This window comes from Epinephelus lanceolatus, chromosome 1 (assembly GCF_041903045.1).
Source record: "Epinephelus lanceolatus isolate andai-2023 chromosome 1, ASM4190304v1, whole genome shotgun sequence".
Lineage (NCBI taxonomy): Eukaryota > Metazoa > Chordata > Actinopteri > Perciformes > Serranidae > Epinephelus > Epinephelus lanceolatus.
Window position 1 is genome coordinate 50,557,366 of NC_135734.1, and position 18,002 is coordinate 50,575,367.

Sequence of the window (18,002 nt, forward strand, 5' to 3'; positions counted from 1 at the left end):
GACCTATGCCAGGCAAAAAATCAGAAACAGTCGGAGGCTCTCATCGCTCTCTAAAGCCTCGGCGGCTTCCCTTGAGGCCTCTGAAAACACTATGCCATTGAAAGATGGAGGTTTCGTTGAAAACTGAAGCCTGTAACCCCTGGCTGGCAACGGTTGTAAACACCCAGGGGTGAACTGCACATGCACGCCATTCTGCCTCTTTGGCCTGGGGGATTGAAGCTCAAAACTGGGGCAGCTGCGCTCTCTTGCGGCGACAATCTGCATTGCACTCTTTTGTTTTCTCTCATTTGAAATACTCGCTTATCAATTAATCGATAATTGATCGTTAATTTTTTTGATGATCAAATAATGAATTTTGGTCGTTTGCCCATCCCTAATCTAAACTCAAATTCTGAATTTCTGTCATTTAACATGGATTATTTGCTAATTTCCTATTTCCAAAATGTTCGTAAGCATGTGTCAAAGTTTCTCCCATCTCGTTTGGTTTTATACATCACAACTTCTGTGTTGTGTTGGGATTCACTGGACCACAGATGATTAGTCATTTGTTAAGATCTAAACTGGACATGTGAAGACCTTTCCTCTGGGTCTTACCATCTGAAATGGTGGTCGAGGCTGCATGTTCTTCGTACATCAAACAAAGGACAGCCATTTGTGATCACCTCTGCAGGATGCCTCACTGTCACACCTAATTGAGAGACCAGTCTTCAAACTTGATTGGGCACTACTGTCACAGTGACATGTGACTTTGTGATGTCACCAAGCTAACTTAAGGAGAAGTTTCCACTCTCCATCGCTCTTTTCTCCTGAAATTCTGAAGCACGCTCCTGCTCCTAAACCGTTGAAGAGGTAAGGCATCACACAGGATGGCCTGCTCCACCCTTCCCCCTTCTCTCAGCTTTACATGCCCACAGCAGGAGCTGCAGTTTTGTTCTCAATGTGGCCTGCTCCCAGCAGACACACAACCTGATGACCAGATAAGTTAGTGTGCCAGACACAAGGTTTGCAACTAACTTTCCAACAAGGAGAACTAAGCTGAGTTAGCAGCAGTTTTCTAACTCTGCAAGGATCCTGAGCAACCTGCCTCCTCGGATCTGCGCCTTTGAAACAAGGACACAGCATAGACTGCTTCTGGAATCAAAGCTCTTTCCAGCCTTCAGCTGCCAGCTAACAAAAGCAGCACACCACAAAGCAGCTCCTCCATCCATTCAAGGATTGGTAACGTAACTGGGCATAGCATTATTACAGTTGTAAAAGTAAAACAAGACTGTTTAACTTCATCAGTTGTGATTTAATGATGTTCACTGAGTTAAAGTTGTGATTGTTTTGTGGCGATACGGGGGGGGATGGTGCAGTATGAGAGGGTCTTCAGTCAATCTGGTTAAATTGTACACTTCAACTATATTGTTGCCAACAACGCCACCTGGGGAATTTCGCCCCAGGAATTACTTTTACACCAAGTGCACCTTAAGACACGCAAGTTCGTTTTACTCAAGGCAGATATGACACGATTCCTTGTTTCTAAAAAAAGGCATATGCTTTATTACAAAAGGACAATTTAAAACAATAAAACACCAGTTACACAGGGGCAAATAAATGGGGGACTAAACTAGGGCTGAGGCTTACCGGGGTGAAGAGGCTATTGATGGTGTGGAGAAACCCCAACCAAAAATATAAGCACCCAGACACTTGTGACAGTCACACACGCACACAGTGGGGAGACCCAGAACCCAGGGGAGCACAGCACACAAAAAGGGGGGGGAACCCCGCCACCAGGTCACCACCACCACCACCGGACCTCAGCAACTAAAAAGGAAACAAAGGGGAAATTAGTGGGGTCACACCAACACAATTCAATAAACAGAAATATCCTAAACAAAACAGGCCATTGGCAGGCAATATAAATCATAAACTAAACAAAAATACAAACTGCCAACTGCCAAATAAAGAAAAGACAAATACTGGAAAAAAATTAATCCTCTGCCCAAACAAAATATCAAAGCCGAAGAAATTAGGGAAATCAGACAAACAGGCAGAGGGAACTGAATACAGTAACCAAGAAAACAAAACCAATCCACCACAAAAAGGGTTTAACCCCACTCCCCAGTTGAATTTCGTTAAAATTGAGTTAATTAAATGGTCGGTAAAACATAATACCAAGGCGTACAACGCAGGCAGATCAACCAAATCAAGTAGACAAAACAGATTAAAGCAAAAAGGAAGTCAAACAACAAAAGCTAAGCAGCCGCGGTGAAAAGCAGCAGCTGTGAGAAACAGCGATCCAAAAGCAGCCGCAAAAGAAGCAGCAAAAAGCAACAAAAAGAAAAAAAGCAACAAAATGAAAAAGCAACAAAATGAAAAAGCAGCAGCGAAAAGCAGAAAGCAAAAACAAAAAAAACAAAAACAAAGCAGCAGCGGTCCCCCGTAGCTGGTGGTGATGTGTCCCTTTAACCCTGGCCGCAAACCCGGTCAGCTGGTGCTGACGTCACTCACGCACCATTGGCAGACGTTGCTCACGCACCATTAGCAGAGGGATCTGAGGACCCGATAAATTTATTATCTATAAATTTCGCATGTGCATACAACAATTGGGAATGCAGGAAGCTACATACCAGTTAGCAGGTCGACCAGTATGACACACACACCAGAGGAAGAGGGAGAGGGTAACGCGCAGCTACCGGCGTCCACCTACAATCAGGCTATTGTTAGCCGCAGTCATTATCAGCTGTGTAACAGGCAGAGAGGGAGACACTCACCACAGCAGGCCATTTAGGTGACACACACACGAGCCTGGGAAGCACCAAGTCAGCCACTCTGCAACACAACACAAAATCATTAGCTCCCTGCCACATGAGCCGAAAGCAGCAGGTGAGCAGACAAGCCGCGTTACCTGTCCGAAGCAAAATGTCCGGCTCGGAAATGACGTCACCCGTCGGAAGCAGCGAGAGAGAGAGAGAAAGAGAACTGGCAGGGGGGGATCGCCCCTTTTATAGGTGGGTGCGCCTCCGGTGGTTGGCTGTGCCATTGCCAATTAGGCATGGCAACCCACAGGTCTCTATACTGCCACAGTTTGCAGTAAGTTTATTGGTTAGTTGGCTTCACCAAAGCTAAGTGATGTTAGTTTGCTGATGTGTTACACAGACAGACTCTTGTATGAAACTAAACATCCTCTGTTTTAACCCAAAACCTTGTGCAACACATATCACATCATCATCTGCGGTCACTCATAGTTGAGTATGACTGTCCTCCTTCTTGGTCCCTGTGGGTCCTCAGGTGGGCATGGAGGCCAATTCTGGACCCGATTATTCTTGTGCAGTGTGGACAGGGGAATGCAGTGGTGGTGGATTTGGGGTGGGCCTGTTTGATGGTTGCTCTCCCACTTTCTGACTCTGCGTTTGTCTTGCGCAGCATAGTGGAGGTAATCATTATACTGTGCAGCGCCCTCACGGACAAGATTTCTCCTGGTCACCCTGTCTTTTGCCATGTCTTCCCAGGCTTTAAGGACTATGTGGCACTTCTTTATGTAGGTTTTAATGTTATCCTTGTACCTCTTCTTTTGGCCTCCTTGGGCACGTTTCCCTTCAACCAGCTGGGAGTACAGGACTTGTTTTGGGAGGCGAGAGTCAGGCATGCAGATAATGTGACCAGTCCATCTGAGCTGGTTTTGGGCAATGATGGTGGTCATGGTGGGAATGTCAGCCTCCTCCAGGATGCTGGTGTTGGTGCGTTGGTCCTCCCAGCTGATCCCAAGGATTTTTCATAGGCATCTCTCATGATACGCCTCAAGTGCTTTGAAGTGCCTGCTGTTTATGGTCCAGGCTTCTGATCCGTACAAAAGGGTGGGGAGCACCACTGCTTTATCGACCAGGATTTTGGTCTTTGCTTGGAGCTCGCAGTTCTCAAAGGCTCTCTTTCTTAGCCTTGAGAAAGCCCCACTGGTACAGCTGAGGCGGTGGTGTATTTCATCGTCAATGACAGTTGTTGAAGATAGGAGGCTGCCAAGATATGGGAAGTGGTCCACATTTTCCAGTCTGGTGTTGTCAGTGGAGATGTTTGTGGGCAGGACAGGCGTACTGCTGTTTGGTGGTGGTTGATGGAGGATTTGGGTCTTTTTTATGTTAATGGCTAGACCAAACTGTTTGTAAGCTTTTGCAAAGGCAGCCAGAGTACACTGTAGGTCCTCTTCTGAGAGGGCTACGAGGGCATTGTCGTCCGCATACTGCAGCTCCATGATGGAAATGGTGGGGGTTTTACCTTTAGCCCTGAATCAGTTGATGTTGAGGAGTTGGCCGTTGATTCTGTACATAATTTTGACTCCCTGGATCAGATGTTTGCCTGTGTGGGGGAGGATAGCGGCAACAAAGATGGAGAACAGTGTTGGAGCAATGACACATCCCTGTTTGACTCCTGTGTCAACCCTGAAGGGTTCGGTTTTGTCTCCACTGCCACTGAGTACCATAGCTGACAGGTCACATACACATATGCTCACTCACAATTTGGCTTTCAACATAGCTACACCCAAAGAGCTAACCCGAAGTTCCCGCTGCTTTTCCTTTGTCTTTGTCCTGGCCACAAGGTCAGGCAAAACCTCCCCCTGTCTGAAGCCATCTTTGATGTGGCCTTCTCGTAGTTTTCTGTTGTCAGCCATTTTGTTTGTAGGCCACATGGCCGTTGTTTCACACACCATCATCCTTTTTTTTCTCTTTCTCTCTCGCTCTCTCTCTCTCTCTCTCTCTCACACACACACACACACACATATACACACCCATGCTTGTATTTAGTAACTAGTTAGACTTTGTGTGATTTGTTTGCTTTGCTTTCATTATGAATCAATACATTTGGAATTGTACCTGCTGTCTGTTTAATATTGAACAAGAGTGAATGAGGAGTCAACCTCTGCTATGTCAAGAACTCTGCAATCCTTTAACTTGCTGTTAATATGGTAACTTTGGTTATAGTTATTAATTTAACTGTTACTAAGAGTTCCAAATTGATAGTTAAGTGTTTCATGAGACTGATATTATTAACTGGTGATCATTTTTCCCTTTTCAGGAACAGTGCCCCACAAAGTGATTTAATGTAAATTAAGTAACATTGTAATACATAATTAATAATTATTGATAATAACTATTATTTATTTCCCATGGCCATTTTGATACTTTAATTGGAGGCCTGTTATTAGGTCAGGTCACAACACTGGGAAGTGGCGTACACCTCTTTCAGCCCTCGTTTCCTGCGTACACAATTGTTTATAAATGAGACCACTGGACATCAACAAAAGCACATGGTTAGGTTGAGAAAAAAACATCATGATTTAACTCTACACTGGAAGCAAACACTGGGCACCTGGATGAAAGTCCAGGGTTTGTTGGACCCATCCACCACCATTCCTGTCCATCCTGTCAGGACTTTCCAGCTCCTTCTATTAGGTTGTTTACGGCAGCAGTTCAAACTGATGCCGTTCAGCGGCGTATCATGCAACCATCCAGCCTCGTTATAAACTGTTCGTTTTGTACTTCATGGTTTTAAAAAAACTGAATGGGAATATTCCTGCCATGTTTTGTTACATTTGTCATTGCTGCTGTCGGCCTGCAGTGTAGCTACAAGTGCACCCCAGTTAATATCACATGCATCCTAAATCCCTTCGTTCCAGACCTGCCCAGAATATTGTAGTATCTGAAGTTCTACTTGGTATTTGATGTCCTTGGTCTGACATGATCATTTAAGGGCCCAGGTCAAGGATTGATAAACTAGGTTGAAAGGTTGGATTCCATCTAGATTGTCTCTCTGTCATCTGTCTCATTTTGTCTCAAAGTTCACAAGAACAACCAACCTATATAGGCAGGGTAGTTGGAGCTGTTATTCAGAGCAGTTCATGTTGGCTTCAAACCCTCTCTCAGGCAGTCCTAGGTGCTTGATTTGATGCTGGACTTCATGTAATAAACCTTTCTATATACAAGCAAGACGGTGTCAGCAGAGTCTCCTTCATCACCTTCACATCATCACTATTTAATAAACAACAATATCACGTAATATTCAGGATTTTACTTCATTGTATTTTAATTCCTCCACTTCCTTCAAACTACACTTAAACTACTTTTGAACACAAAGAAGGTTGCATCCGCCTGATGAACACTATCAGTCTGCATATCAGCAATGATTCAATACTGTGGAATAAGACACACCTGTTTTACATGTTGGGGCACAGCATTTAGCAGAGGAGGTCTGACAAAGCTCCACCTGACTCACCTGACTCACCTGACACAAACCAGGAATCCGAAAGTTATTCTTCGTCACTGCAGAGAGACACACAGACTGAAGAACAGACGATCAGATTCACCTTCAGACCAAACTAACAACTTCCTCTGAGTGAGTTCAGCTAAAACTCCAACACTGCTGCTTCAACCTGCTGACACTCCACACACTGAAGGTGAGTTTGACTAAAAACACCACTCAAAGTCAAAGTACATTTCAGTGACGTTAGTAGAGGAGGGAGGGGAGCCATGACTGACTGTACTTTCTGTCTGCTGTGTTTTCAGCTTCACTCAGAGATTAAATGGCTTCCAGATCAGAGGAGGATCTCTGCTGTCCGGTCTGTAAGGATGTCTTTAGAGATCCTGTTGTTCTGTCATGTGGCCACAGCTTCTGTAAAGACTGTCTGCAGAACTGGTGGAGACAGAAACAAGAACGTGAGTGTCCAGTTTGTAAGACAGAATCTTCAACTGATAAACCACCTGTTAGTCTGGTGTTAAAGAACCTGTGTGAGGCCTTCTTATTGGAGAGAGATCAGAGAGTCGTCTGCAGAGATTCAGAAAAACACACCAACCACAGATTCAGACCCATCGATGAAGCTGCACGACAACACAAGAAGGAACTTGAGGAAACTCTGGAGCCCTTAAAGGAGAAGTTAAAGGTTTGTGAACAAACAGCAGAACACATGAAGGTCCAGGCCCGACGCACAGAGAGGCAGATTAAGGAGCAGTTTAAGAAGCTTCACCAGTTTCTAGAAGAGGAAGAGGAGGCCAGGATGGCTGCACTGAGGGAGGAAGAGGAGCAGAAGAGTCAGATGATGAAGGAGAAGATGGAGGCTCTGAGCAGAGAGATAGCAGCTCTTTCAGACACAGTCAGAGCCACAGAGGACGAGCTGAGAGCTGAAGACGTCTCATTCCTGCTCAACTACAAGGCTGCAGTGGACAGAGTCCAGCAGCGCCCCCTGCTGGATGATCCACAGCTGCTCTCAGGAGCTCTGATAGACGAGGCCAAACACCTGGGCAACCTGACCTTCAACATCTGGAACAAGATGAAGGACATGGTCTCCTACACTCCTCTGATTCTGGACACACACACTGCTCATCCAAACCTCATCCTGTCTGAAGATCTGACCAGTGTGAGACCAGGACAGGAACAGCAGCTTCCTGATAATCCAGAGAGGATTGGTATTTACTGCTCTGTCCTGGGCTCTGAGGGCTTTAACTCAGGGACTCACAGCTGGGATGTCGAGGTTGGAGACAGTACAGCCTGGGAACTGGGTGTGTTAGCAGAGTCTGTCCAGAGGAAGGGATTCATAAAGTCTGGATTATGGAGAATAGGGTTCCATGAAGGTAAATACTCAGTATGGTCACCATCAGGTCCACTCACTGCTCTCATCATTCAGAGGCAGCTCCAGAGGATCAGAGTGAATCTGGACTGGAACAGAGGAAAGCTGTCGTTCTCTGATCCTGATACTAACACACACATACACACCTTCACACACACTTTCACTGAGAGGGTGTTTCCATACTTCTGCTCTGCTGCTAAAGTGAAGATATTACCACTGAAGGTGTGTGTGACAGTGGAACAGAGCAGTTAGAGATAAAGAGGATGATTATATTTATGATGTTTATTTCTTAAAGGGGCAATAAGCGAAATCGTTTCACTGCTAGGTTCGCTGTTGTGCATTGCCTGTAGAGCAAAATAAAGTGTGTCATGTGCCACTCCTCCCTCAACCTCTGCTCTCCAACTAGCGTGGAGCCTGGTGGGCTCACGGAGAAGAGAGGAATGTTAGCGTTAGCTCCCAGAGTTAGCACTAGAGCTACTACGGCTACTGGAGTAACTTGCAGCTATGGAGCCCCCTGCTGGATGATCCACAGCTGCTCTCAGGAGCTCTGATTTTTCGCTTATTGCTCCTTTAAAGGTAAAAGCAGCTGACTTTAACCTGTTAAGCTGCACCTGTCCTCCTGCTGACTGATTATTCCAAAGATATACTTGTTTTTGTTTCAGTTGCTGTTATTATTTGATTTTTGTTGTTTTGCTTGTTTCTATATTCGACTTTAAATTGTAATTCTCAGTGGTGTATCCAAAGAACGAGGTAAAAACCTGAGAGACCATCTAGTTTACTCATATTTGCCTTCTCCTCAATGAGTACCAGCTCGAGCTATTTTAGCACCCATCTCTCACAGCATCTGCCGCTGTGGTTGCTGCGTTCAGCATAATTATTCATACCATTGTAATAGTTTGAAACATCCCCACTAAATCTGTATTTACTTGTCCTTGTGGTTAGTCATACGTTGGAAAAACATTAACATTTTTAAACATGATGAACTAAAAACTGTGCGTTAAAGTGAAATGTGGTAGAATATGTAGTGGCTGTTGTCATTTATTATGAAGATGTGATCTGCTGTAGCTCCTGTCTTGGGTTAGGGTTAGTTTTCTATAATCACGTTTACTGCCATTGATCAGCGCCTCGTTTTAATCCTTAGTGTGCATTACTTTTATATTTTGAAGGCCTTTTGTAACAGCTTGGCCAAAGGACTGCAGATAAGAATAGCCTCTTGGCTCATCCTGGCACTCATGTCCCATGAGAATTTAGTCATCTACATTGTCTGTTCTCTATATTTGAGACTTAAGGACTTTTGGATTTTCACTTGCGGCCTTGTTCTTCTGAATTTAAGGAGGTCATGAGTAAAAGAGCAACAGGGTAAAGATGGGGATAGAATTGTTGACTGTGTTTGATTAATTCTGTTTTGATTGCATTATTACACCTGATTGATATTACTGTTTGATTGCTGTGAGCTTCAGCATAATTAAATAAAGTAACGTATCTGTAGTTAAAGTAAAAGTTTTCTGTGCTCATTAACATTTGTTGAAGGGTTTCTTAAATAATAACTCAGCCTCTCCTCAGTGATGTAAAATTCCAGACTGTGTGCATGTGAAGGCCAAAACACATGAGCAGCGAACGCTGTGCGTCGAAAGATACTCTCACATTGTTTTCTTTCTTTTTTTTGTGACCAACTTTTTATTATTATTTTTTAGTTGTTTTTTCCCCAGGGAGGTAGATAAACAGTAATAAAAGAAAAGAACAAAGCATTACCATATTTTACGCTCAGAGCATTCACATTCTATACATTTGTCACACTGGAAGAAATGTTCACTGGTATTCTTAAACAAAAGGAAAAAAAAGAAAAGAAAATTGATAACATCCAATTAGGAAACAAAGACAGAGCAGACAAAACAATCCTGCCTCTCTTAATATGTAAACAGTGCCAACATACATATTGCATATACAACCAGCTCAACAAGATGATTATGTCAAGGTAAAGATCAAGATCACCCCCCCACACACACACACACACACACACCACACACACACCCGAAAAAAACTCACCACATTGAAATCCCCAACCTCCCATCCTTTCCCTCCCACAGCCAACCACCAATGTGTAAAGAAAAACAAAAAACAAAAAAAAAACAGGAAAATAAATAAATAATTTAGAAAAAAATAATAATAATGAAATCAAATAAATAAAATAATAATAAATAAAATAAAAAAACAAATAATTAAATATATGGACCTACAATGTGAAGTAAAGTACAGTAAATTGGGCGTCTTGTTTACATAGCAAAGAACCTAACTTTATGAGAAAGAGGTCTTAACTTGATCTAAAATGGAATTCCAACTCTCTGTTGTTTGCTGAGTAGCACCATTTAATCTTGCTGTGGATAATTCTAATAAAACAATGTCTGCAAGTGATTGTTTCCATTGGTTAAGGGGCAGAGTATGAGGCGGTTGCCATCTGAGTGCTAACATTTTTTTTGCTGCTGTGCTTCCTGCTAGCCAAAAACGTCTTTGATATGAATTTAGCATTAATACATTGTTATCATTAAGGAGCATCATTTTCAGGGAGCGAGGTATTTATTTGTAATACTGTAGAAAGATAGTTAGAAACTTGCTCCCAAAAAGATTTAACCATGGGACACTCCCACATCATATGTAAGAAAGTACCAGTTACATCTAAAGGGCAAAGTAAACAATTTGGTGTATGTTATAATTTCATTCTATGGGATTTTTGGGGAGTTAAATAAGTTCTATGGGCGAAATTAAAATGAATCAGCTGATGATTTAGGTTTTGGGATGCCATATAAATATTTCCCCAGACTTTGTCCCAGTTTATATGATGTTGTGTGTCAAGATCGAAATTCCAAGCTTGGATGGCAGGTGGTGAAGATGCTGTCATATTGTTTTCAATGTACAACCCCACACCAACGGCAGCTAGAGGTGCGTCAACATGTCTGGACACGCCGTCCTGCTGCACTTCACACCACTGCCCTATTTCCAGTCTCACTGCCCCCAAAGTGAATACATATTCCCCCCACTCGCTCTCTGCTTGTACAGACCAGTTCCCGTGGCAGCTCTTTTTGTCTGCTCCTACAGCAGCTCAACTCCTCACCATTGATGTATTAAGAGAATTCTGTAGCTGTTGCTGTGTCTCGTGTGTGATGAAGAATAAATGAGGATAGACTCACTGTTGAGGTTGAGAAACAACCCGCACTCCTGTCGTTAGAAGAAAATGGCCAAAAAGATACTGCCATCACTCTGGAGCTCAGCTCTTCAGGTGACAAATCAAGTTTAATTAGGGATAATTAGGTACATACTTACATGTAGGGGCGAAAATCCCATTTCATAGTTGGGGGGACAATAAACAGTAAAATTTTAGAGAATAATTCCAGGGGGGGACAAGGAAAAAAAGTTGTAGCCTGTCTTTTATACAACATCTTTTACCGCAATTTGACGCTTTAATCTTTTCTCTATCTCTCCAACAGGCAGGCATAGGACCTTTCTTAGCACTGGCTGAGTCCACCTGCACATGTCCAGATTTAAAACAAAATGACTGAAATCAAATTAACATGTACACATCGACAACAGTCAGGTGCGCCGTGCTGTCCAAGGTGCTGAGTGTGTCTGGAGCAGAGCAGGTCTCTGTCTCCCCGTGCGCAGTAGTGTGAATATTTATGCTATTAAATAAACGGAGAAAACATGTCTCTCATTGTTTAATAGCAGCAAAACAATAAGGCTTCATTCATCAAAGACCGAAACTCAATCTCTCTCCTTCTCTCCCTCTTTTTCATCTGGCTCAGGTGTGTGGAATGGATCCATCGTCTCTGGCTGGCTGCAGGAGCAAACCGTTTTGTTTGTTTTTTTCGTTTTTTTTTACCGGCAGTGAGATAAACATTTCCTGCAATTAAACTGGTGAACTGGTTTATAAACAGTGTGCTGTGAGATCTGCCGCTGTGCACCTCAAAACCGTGTGTAATAATCGTGCGTAATGGCCGCTCCTCGTCAGTTAAACTGCACATCTATCATGTTTGTCTCACTGACAGGTGGAGAGCCTACAGATATTAACTACGAGCCGCTCCGTCACTGACTGCTCTTGTCCTGTCCTCTCCCTCTTCTTTCTCTCCTGTCCTCTCTATCACTAAACTCTGGCTTTTGAACAATGCAGGAGAAATGTTGCAGACAGTTTATATTATCAGCCTGGGCCTGGGGCTTGTTGTAACAGTAAATGGAATGTGTTGTAACTTGTGTAAGTTAAACTGTATCTGCAAGTGTACATCTTACCCCGCGCGATGTGGGCAGCTGGGTCCAGCCACACGCTGCAACTGCTGCCAAGTACTAACGGCTGCTAGCCCCGCCCATTGGAAAGAGTGTGGGATATACCACTACTAGGAATGGGAGGGGGGGACTAAATCTTTTAAGATTTAAATAGCACATTATTGCGCTTTTATAATGAGCACCGCTTACATTGTGCTTTCAATAAATACTACTGCATTGTTCAAAAATTATTAATTGTGTCTCAAATGATTCTAGGGGGGTACAGCTTTACTGAAGGGGGAGTCATGTCCCCCCTGTCCCCCCCGGGATTTCTGCCCCTGCTGGGTGTGTTGGTTGTTGATGTTCTTGGACGCCGTGTCAACTTCAGCCTGTCACATGCATTGTCTGTTTTCAAAATACACTTCTGTTTTCACAGGAAATGTACAGTTTGCATACAGTCTCTTTCAAAATAAAAGCACTACATTGGTACAACACTGTGAATTGACACACAAAAACATGAGGTTGGGTTTAAGAAAAAAGAACAGGGTTTGGTTTTAGAATCTTACGGGACGCGAACACCGCTCTCTCCGGTAAAAGTAAATGTTTGTGTGAAAAAACATGAAATGAAAAAATTTCATTGTGAAAATCACAAATTTTCAAACTGGCTCATATTTGTACATTTCTTGAGCTCCACATTCAAACGATCCCATAGTTTCACTCCACAGATATAAAAACAAAAACAATGCATAGATGGAAGTACAGATCTTTCAGAAAAAGTACTAATAACTTTGCATGGTCGTTCATTGACGAGCTGCAGCACGACGCCTTCAGTGCGTGCCAGGGGCGCCAATTGACGCGAGTCACATGGTGCATCACACTGCTAGGCTGCCCGGCTACTGGTGTGTTTTCAGCTCCAGTCAGGTCCATAGACGAAGGCTCTTATGGGTGGGTCTAGACTCAAAATATTTCTTTAGCAGCAAAAGTATTCTTGCAGATTAAATAATTTCCAGCAACGACAACAACTGTTACATTTTAGAGGGGAGCTGTCGTTAACTTAAGTTTTCTCACCTGGTATTTTTATGTTTAGACCACTGAAGGTGCTCGTGAGGAGGCAGTGAGGAGACAGTAGGAAGGAGACAGTTAGACAGGAGTCTACATGGGTTAGACACTAGGACTGTAGGAGAACAGGCAGGCTAATCTTGTCCACTTCAATGTGAAGACTGGTCTAGACTCTTGTTCAGGAGTGCCAGGGTAACACCATGCAAAGACAATAATAACTCAGTGAGGGAGACGGGTGTGTAGGCTGCACTGCTGATATTTAGACAGACAGGGGTGAGTGACACTGCTAAAACCGCACAGCGAGACAGCGTCTGCCGTGAGGTTAGACCAATAAAATAAAGAGTCAATTTGTTAGCAGTCACCCTCCTTCCATAACTGTGAGCCAGTGCTTGGAGACACGTCCTGTTGTCGCTGAGACTCAGTGGAAACCTGCTGCTGTGTTTATAAAACATCACACCATAGGGGAAAAGTTTGTTTAGATGGCGAGAAATATAGAATATTCATGGTTTGGCCCGACACGTGAGTTTGTGGGCCAATATTGTCCACATATGTATAAAGTTACAAAAATAGTGGTGTTGAGCAGGTGTGAATGAGTTGAATCTCAACACAAGAAAAAATGTTGGCATTGTGTGTTTCTGTAAACCATAAGTTACATTAATACACTATTATGAAGCAGATATGTGGACAATGTAGATATATAACAATGCTGTGGTTACGTTGAGGAACAAAAGCCCTGTGGAGATGGTTAAGAAAAGATCAGGTTTCAGCCTAATATACCCATGTTTGAGGTGTAACAGTATTAAGCCTCTGAAAACAGTAACGGTTTGCTAAAAAACACCCGTGTTTGGTGGCACAAACGCCACTGGAAATGCTGCAAAGGGTCGCTAAAAATCAAATTTTTTGGCACAAAAGCCACTGAAAACTCAGCAGTGGGTGGTTAAAAGAACACCATGCTTTGTGGCACAAAAGCTAAAGAAAGCGTGGTGACGGGTCGCTAAAAAACACCCATGTTTAGTGACACAAGTGCAGCTGGAATTGCAATGAGAGGTTGCTAAAAAACACATTTTGGGGCACAAAAGCTGCTGAAAACACAGCAACAGGTCTCTAAAGAACACCCACATTTGGTGGCACAAATGCAGGGAGGGGTTGCTGAAAAGCAAAAAAATTTGGGCACAAAAGCCGCTGAAAACATGGCAACAGGTTGCAAAACAGCACCCACATTTGGTGGCACAAAGACTGCTTAAATTGCAGCAATGTGCTTTTTTATGCACACTTGCACCTTATTCATATTTAAATTGTTGAGAAAAAAATCCCATGTGAATCAACTTATTGATGTTTTTACAATGATTCTGTTTTTGAGCGTAATACCTCATCACTGTTACAGTTTGGTGCGATCCTCTAAATTTTTTTGTGTCAACATGATCTCCAGAGGATAAACTGTGACAACGTTGGTGATCCCTTCATTTTTCATCTGGCGCCAGCATCAGATCAAAATTTAAAATGTGTCCAGTATTTTATGAGCAAATATGTGCAAAACTAATGACACTCCCATCAGCCTCAACTACACTGTCTGTTCAGTGCCAGTGCTTAACGCTGCTCACATGGCTGTGACCTTTACTCATCTTTGCCATCATGAGAAAAAAACCTTCAAACCTTCAGACATTTTTTACAAAATAAATAGTGTGTCAAATAAAGCTTTTCATGTGTTTCCTGTCTGTCTGTCCTGGCATGGTTGTGTCCACCTTCAGGAGGTTTTGGAGCAGCAGCTGAAAGAAGAAAAGCTCCAACAGATTTCTTTGTTTACAGCTCGTTTACAGCTTGTTTTGGTGAATTGTCCCTTTAGGAGTCAAATAATTGTCCCTGGTTGTTCCTTGTCCATCTCATCTGCTCTCAGTTAAGACTGTGTGTACGTGCATGAATGCGTGTGTGTGTGTGTGTGTGTGTGTGTGTGTGTGTGTGTTTGTCTTAATGCAATCCTGTGCACGTTCACCAGGTGTCACACTGTTAAACATCACATCATCAAACCAGAAGAAGATGGGATTTGTGCATCAGGATGTTGGATTGTGTGTGAACAGTATTGCGTGACTGTGTGTGACGCCAGCTGGTTAAACTCATCACATAAACAAGAAGTCGCAGGCAAATCTCAGAATGTCGTACAAATCTGCAACTTATATTGAGGTCTACTGTTAAAGTGCTGTTCAAGTGTTGTACTTACAGTGTTGTTTGCAGAGGTGGAAAGTAAGTCATGCATGTTAATTGGTGACTCTAAATTGTCCGTAGGTGTGAATGTGAGTGTGAATGGTTGTCTGTCTCTGTGTGTCAGTCCTGTGATGTCAGCTGGGATAGGCTCCAGAACCCCTCGCAACTCCTAACATGTTTAGCAGTTAGGGAAAATGAATGAATGCTTTTTTCCCCATATAAAAAGCAAAAAGAAATTCTAGATTTGGCCCATGCCCCGCCCACCACCACTGCTCACGCTAGGTTTTGCTGTGTGCTTTCTTTGGTTCATGCACAGCTCTAAAATGAAGTGTGGAGACAGGTGTGGCTGTGCAAGACTAGTGTTAGGTTGACCAGTGAAACAGCAGTAACCTCTCAGGCTGAAAACATGAAGCCAACGTGAACCGCCAAACATTGCAGTTCCTCTAATGTCCACGTGAGGCTGGCTCCAAGAGTGAGTCATTCCCCACAGACCCCCATGTTAAAATGTCCAACTTTACAACATAAATAAACATGTTTTTACAGCCTGGTACAACAAACAGGTGAGGTCTCTATCACTAATTTCTCCCTTCATGAGTCAGATCCCCCTCGCTCCTCCACAGCTCCACCCTCTCATCCAAATATGGTCACTTCTGGCTCCAAAATCCCAGATGGAGATGGCTGAAATGACAAACTTAAAGGGATAGTGCACCCAAAAATGAGAATTCAGCCATTATCTACTCACCCATATGCCGAGGGAGGCTCAGGTGAAGTTTTAGAGTCCTCACATCACTTGCGGAGATCCAAGGGGAGAGGAGGTAGCAACACAACTCCACCTAATGGAGGCTGATGGCGCCCCAGATTACAGATGGCTAAAAACAGAGTTCAACTGACGTTTTTCCAAACAACTTTTTATGTCGGGGCTTCAGGACACTTGGATCACTACGGACGAGCAGTATGGAGATATTTTGTGGTTTCAATTATGTGTTTTTGGATGTTTGAATCTGGGGCACCGTCAGCCTCCATTAGGTGGAGTTGTGTTGCTACCTCCTCTCCCCTTGGATCTCTGCAAGTGATGTGAGGACTCTAAAACTTCACCTGAGCCTCCCTCGGCATATGGGTGAGTAGATAATGGCTGAATTTTCTTTTTTGGGTGCATCTATGAGCAGTGTGCATCATGTGCTAATGTTAGCAATATATAAAACATCTGAGAGATTCAGCCACACATGTTTGAGCCTCAGACAGACCTATCAGAATGGTTAGTTAGCATCTCTTATTTGTTTATGGTGTCTGTTAGCTTGTAGGCAAACTAGCAATGGTTGAAGTGAAACATATTCCCCTTCTCCACAGGCGTTGGCTTGGCTTGGCTTGGTTTGGGCCGTCAGCCCACCACTGCAGGGATCTGCATTTCCATGACAACAGGGCTACCTGCTCGAAGGTGTGTCTTTAACTGATGACGGTTTGGCTTGAGAGGTGACGTTTAAAAGCAGCGGGCTGATTCACGGCTGAAGTCCCTGTTATTTTGCTGTAATGTTTTTCCATCACACAGCAGGTAAAAGAAGTTTACCTGTTGGAGGTGAGCTGTCTGCAGAGGTGCAGTAAGAGCCTGTTGTCTGCAGCTCTTCATCAACATCTCACTGTGGCTGTTTCTGATTTTACTCTTCCTCCCTGCTGTATTATTAGACTTGTTTTTATTGAAGAAAACTGACACTGACAAAGTTCCACTAATTTAGTGATAAACACATTTGATCACTATCGATTCTTCACAATAAGAGTCCCTCATTATTTTGTTAAAAGCTTTTATTGTGAAGGAGCAACATAACGAGATGTTCGGTTTTCATTAGCAGTGACTTAACACAACTCCATACGGCTGATAGTGAACATGAAACAGTAAAATAAAGCAGATATCTGAAGTACAGACAAGACACAGGAGAGAAACTAAACTCCAAACCACAGAGATTCAGTTAGAAGCTACAGACGTACTGAGAGCTGAAACTTTTAAAAACACCTTCATCTCTGGTCTCCTGCAGACAGGTGAGGAGAGTCTTACAACAACCAGCTTGTTAGAGGGGTAAAGAAGAGGGTTGGCTGCTGTTGGCGAGAAGTCACCACTACCCGCTTGAGAGTAGAGGACCTACTCTGGAGAAGGTCCATCTCTGGATTGAAGTGACAATGGAAGAGGCCCCATAGAGTAGGATCTGCTAAAGCAAGTTGACATTGTCACACTTTTATTAAATAATTATCTAATCAAAGTTTGCAGAATATTTCATCTGGCTAAGATTTCCAAATAATGTGTAATAAGTCCAGCATTTGCATATTAGACAGCCACTGGCGTAAGTGTCAGTGACATACCTTATCTAGCTGCCCACTGAACGTTTGAGTCTCAGATTTGAGGGAAGTGCACAGACGTTTCAGCCTTCAGCAGAGGCGAAAACTCTTCTCTAGTGACTTTGCACAGATAAAAGTCAAGCTCAGACATTTAAGGGGACGTAAACAGAAGGAAAACATATTTTTGAAGGGAGAGGATCTTTAAGTGAAGGACCTGAAAATTTCTTTCACTGCTGCTTTCTTGTGTTCTTTCATACAGAGCTCACTGAGCGACAGCACGTGGCGTTTTTACTGTTTATTTCTCTTGTTATCGTCGTTTTACACCAGTTATTTAACATGAACTGAGCACCCCACTTCTTGGAAATGACTCCTTGTGATTTTCACTCCAGCACTTGAAATGTTGGAGCTCTTAAAACCTTCACTGTGCCCTGACCTGCCCCGCTCTCTGACACAAGATCTGGTCCCCGTCTTGTGGTTTTTCTGGGACTCAGTAATTGACTTGAAACTGAACCCAGAGCCAGTGAGCGTGCTGCTGTATTTACTGCGTGCCGCTCGGACCAGATGCTCTTCC

General features: G+C 43.3%; 1 protein-coding gene across 1 annotated transcript; it reads left to right on the forward strand.

The window, feature by feature from the left end:
* The first annotated feature begins 6,269 nt into the window (after positions 1-6,269).
* On the forward strand, positions 6,270-9,045 carry LOC117256614 (nuclear factor 7, brain-like). Its single transcript, XM_033626140.2, has 2 exons — positions 6,270-6,430; positions 6,540-9,045. The coding sequence occupies exon 2, from the start codon at positions 6,557-6,559 to the stop codon at positions 7,847-7,849; it is 1,293 nt and encodes a 430-aa protein (XP_033482031.2). The 5' UTR covers positions 6,270-6,430; positions 6,540-6,556; the 3' UTR covers positions 7,850-9,045.
* Positions 9,046-18,002: the final 8,957 nt, after the last annotated feature.

Bases quoted from the DNA above. Each gene is read 5' to 3' on its own strand.
- LOC117256614 (XM_033626140.2), top strand. From the start codon at position 6,557: ATGGCTTCCAGATCAGAGGAGGATCTCTGCTGTCCGGTCTGTAAGGAT.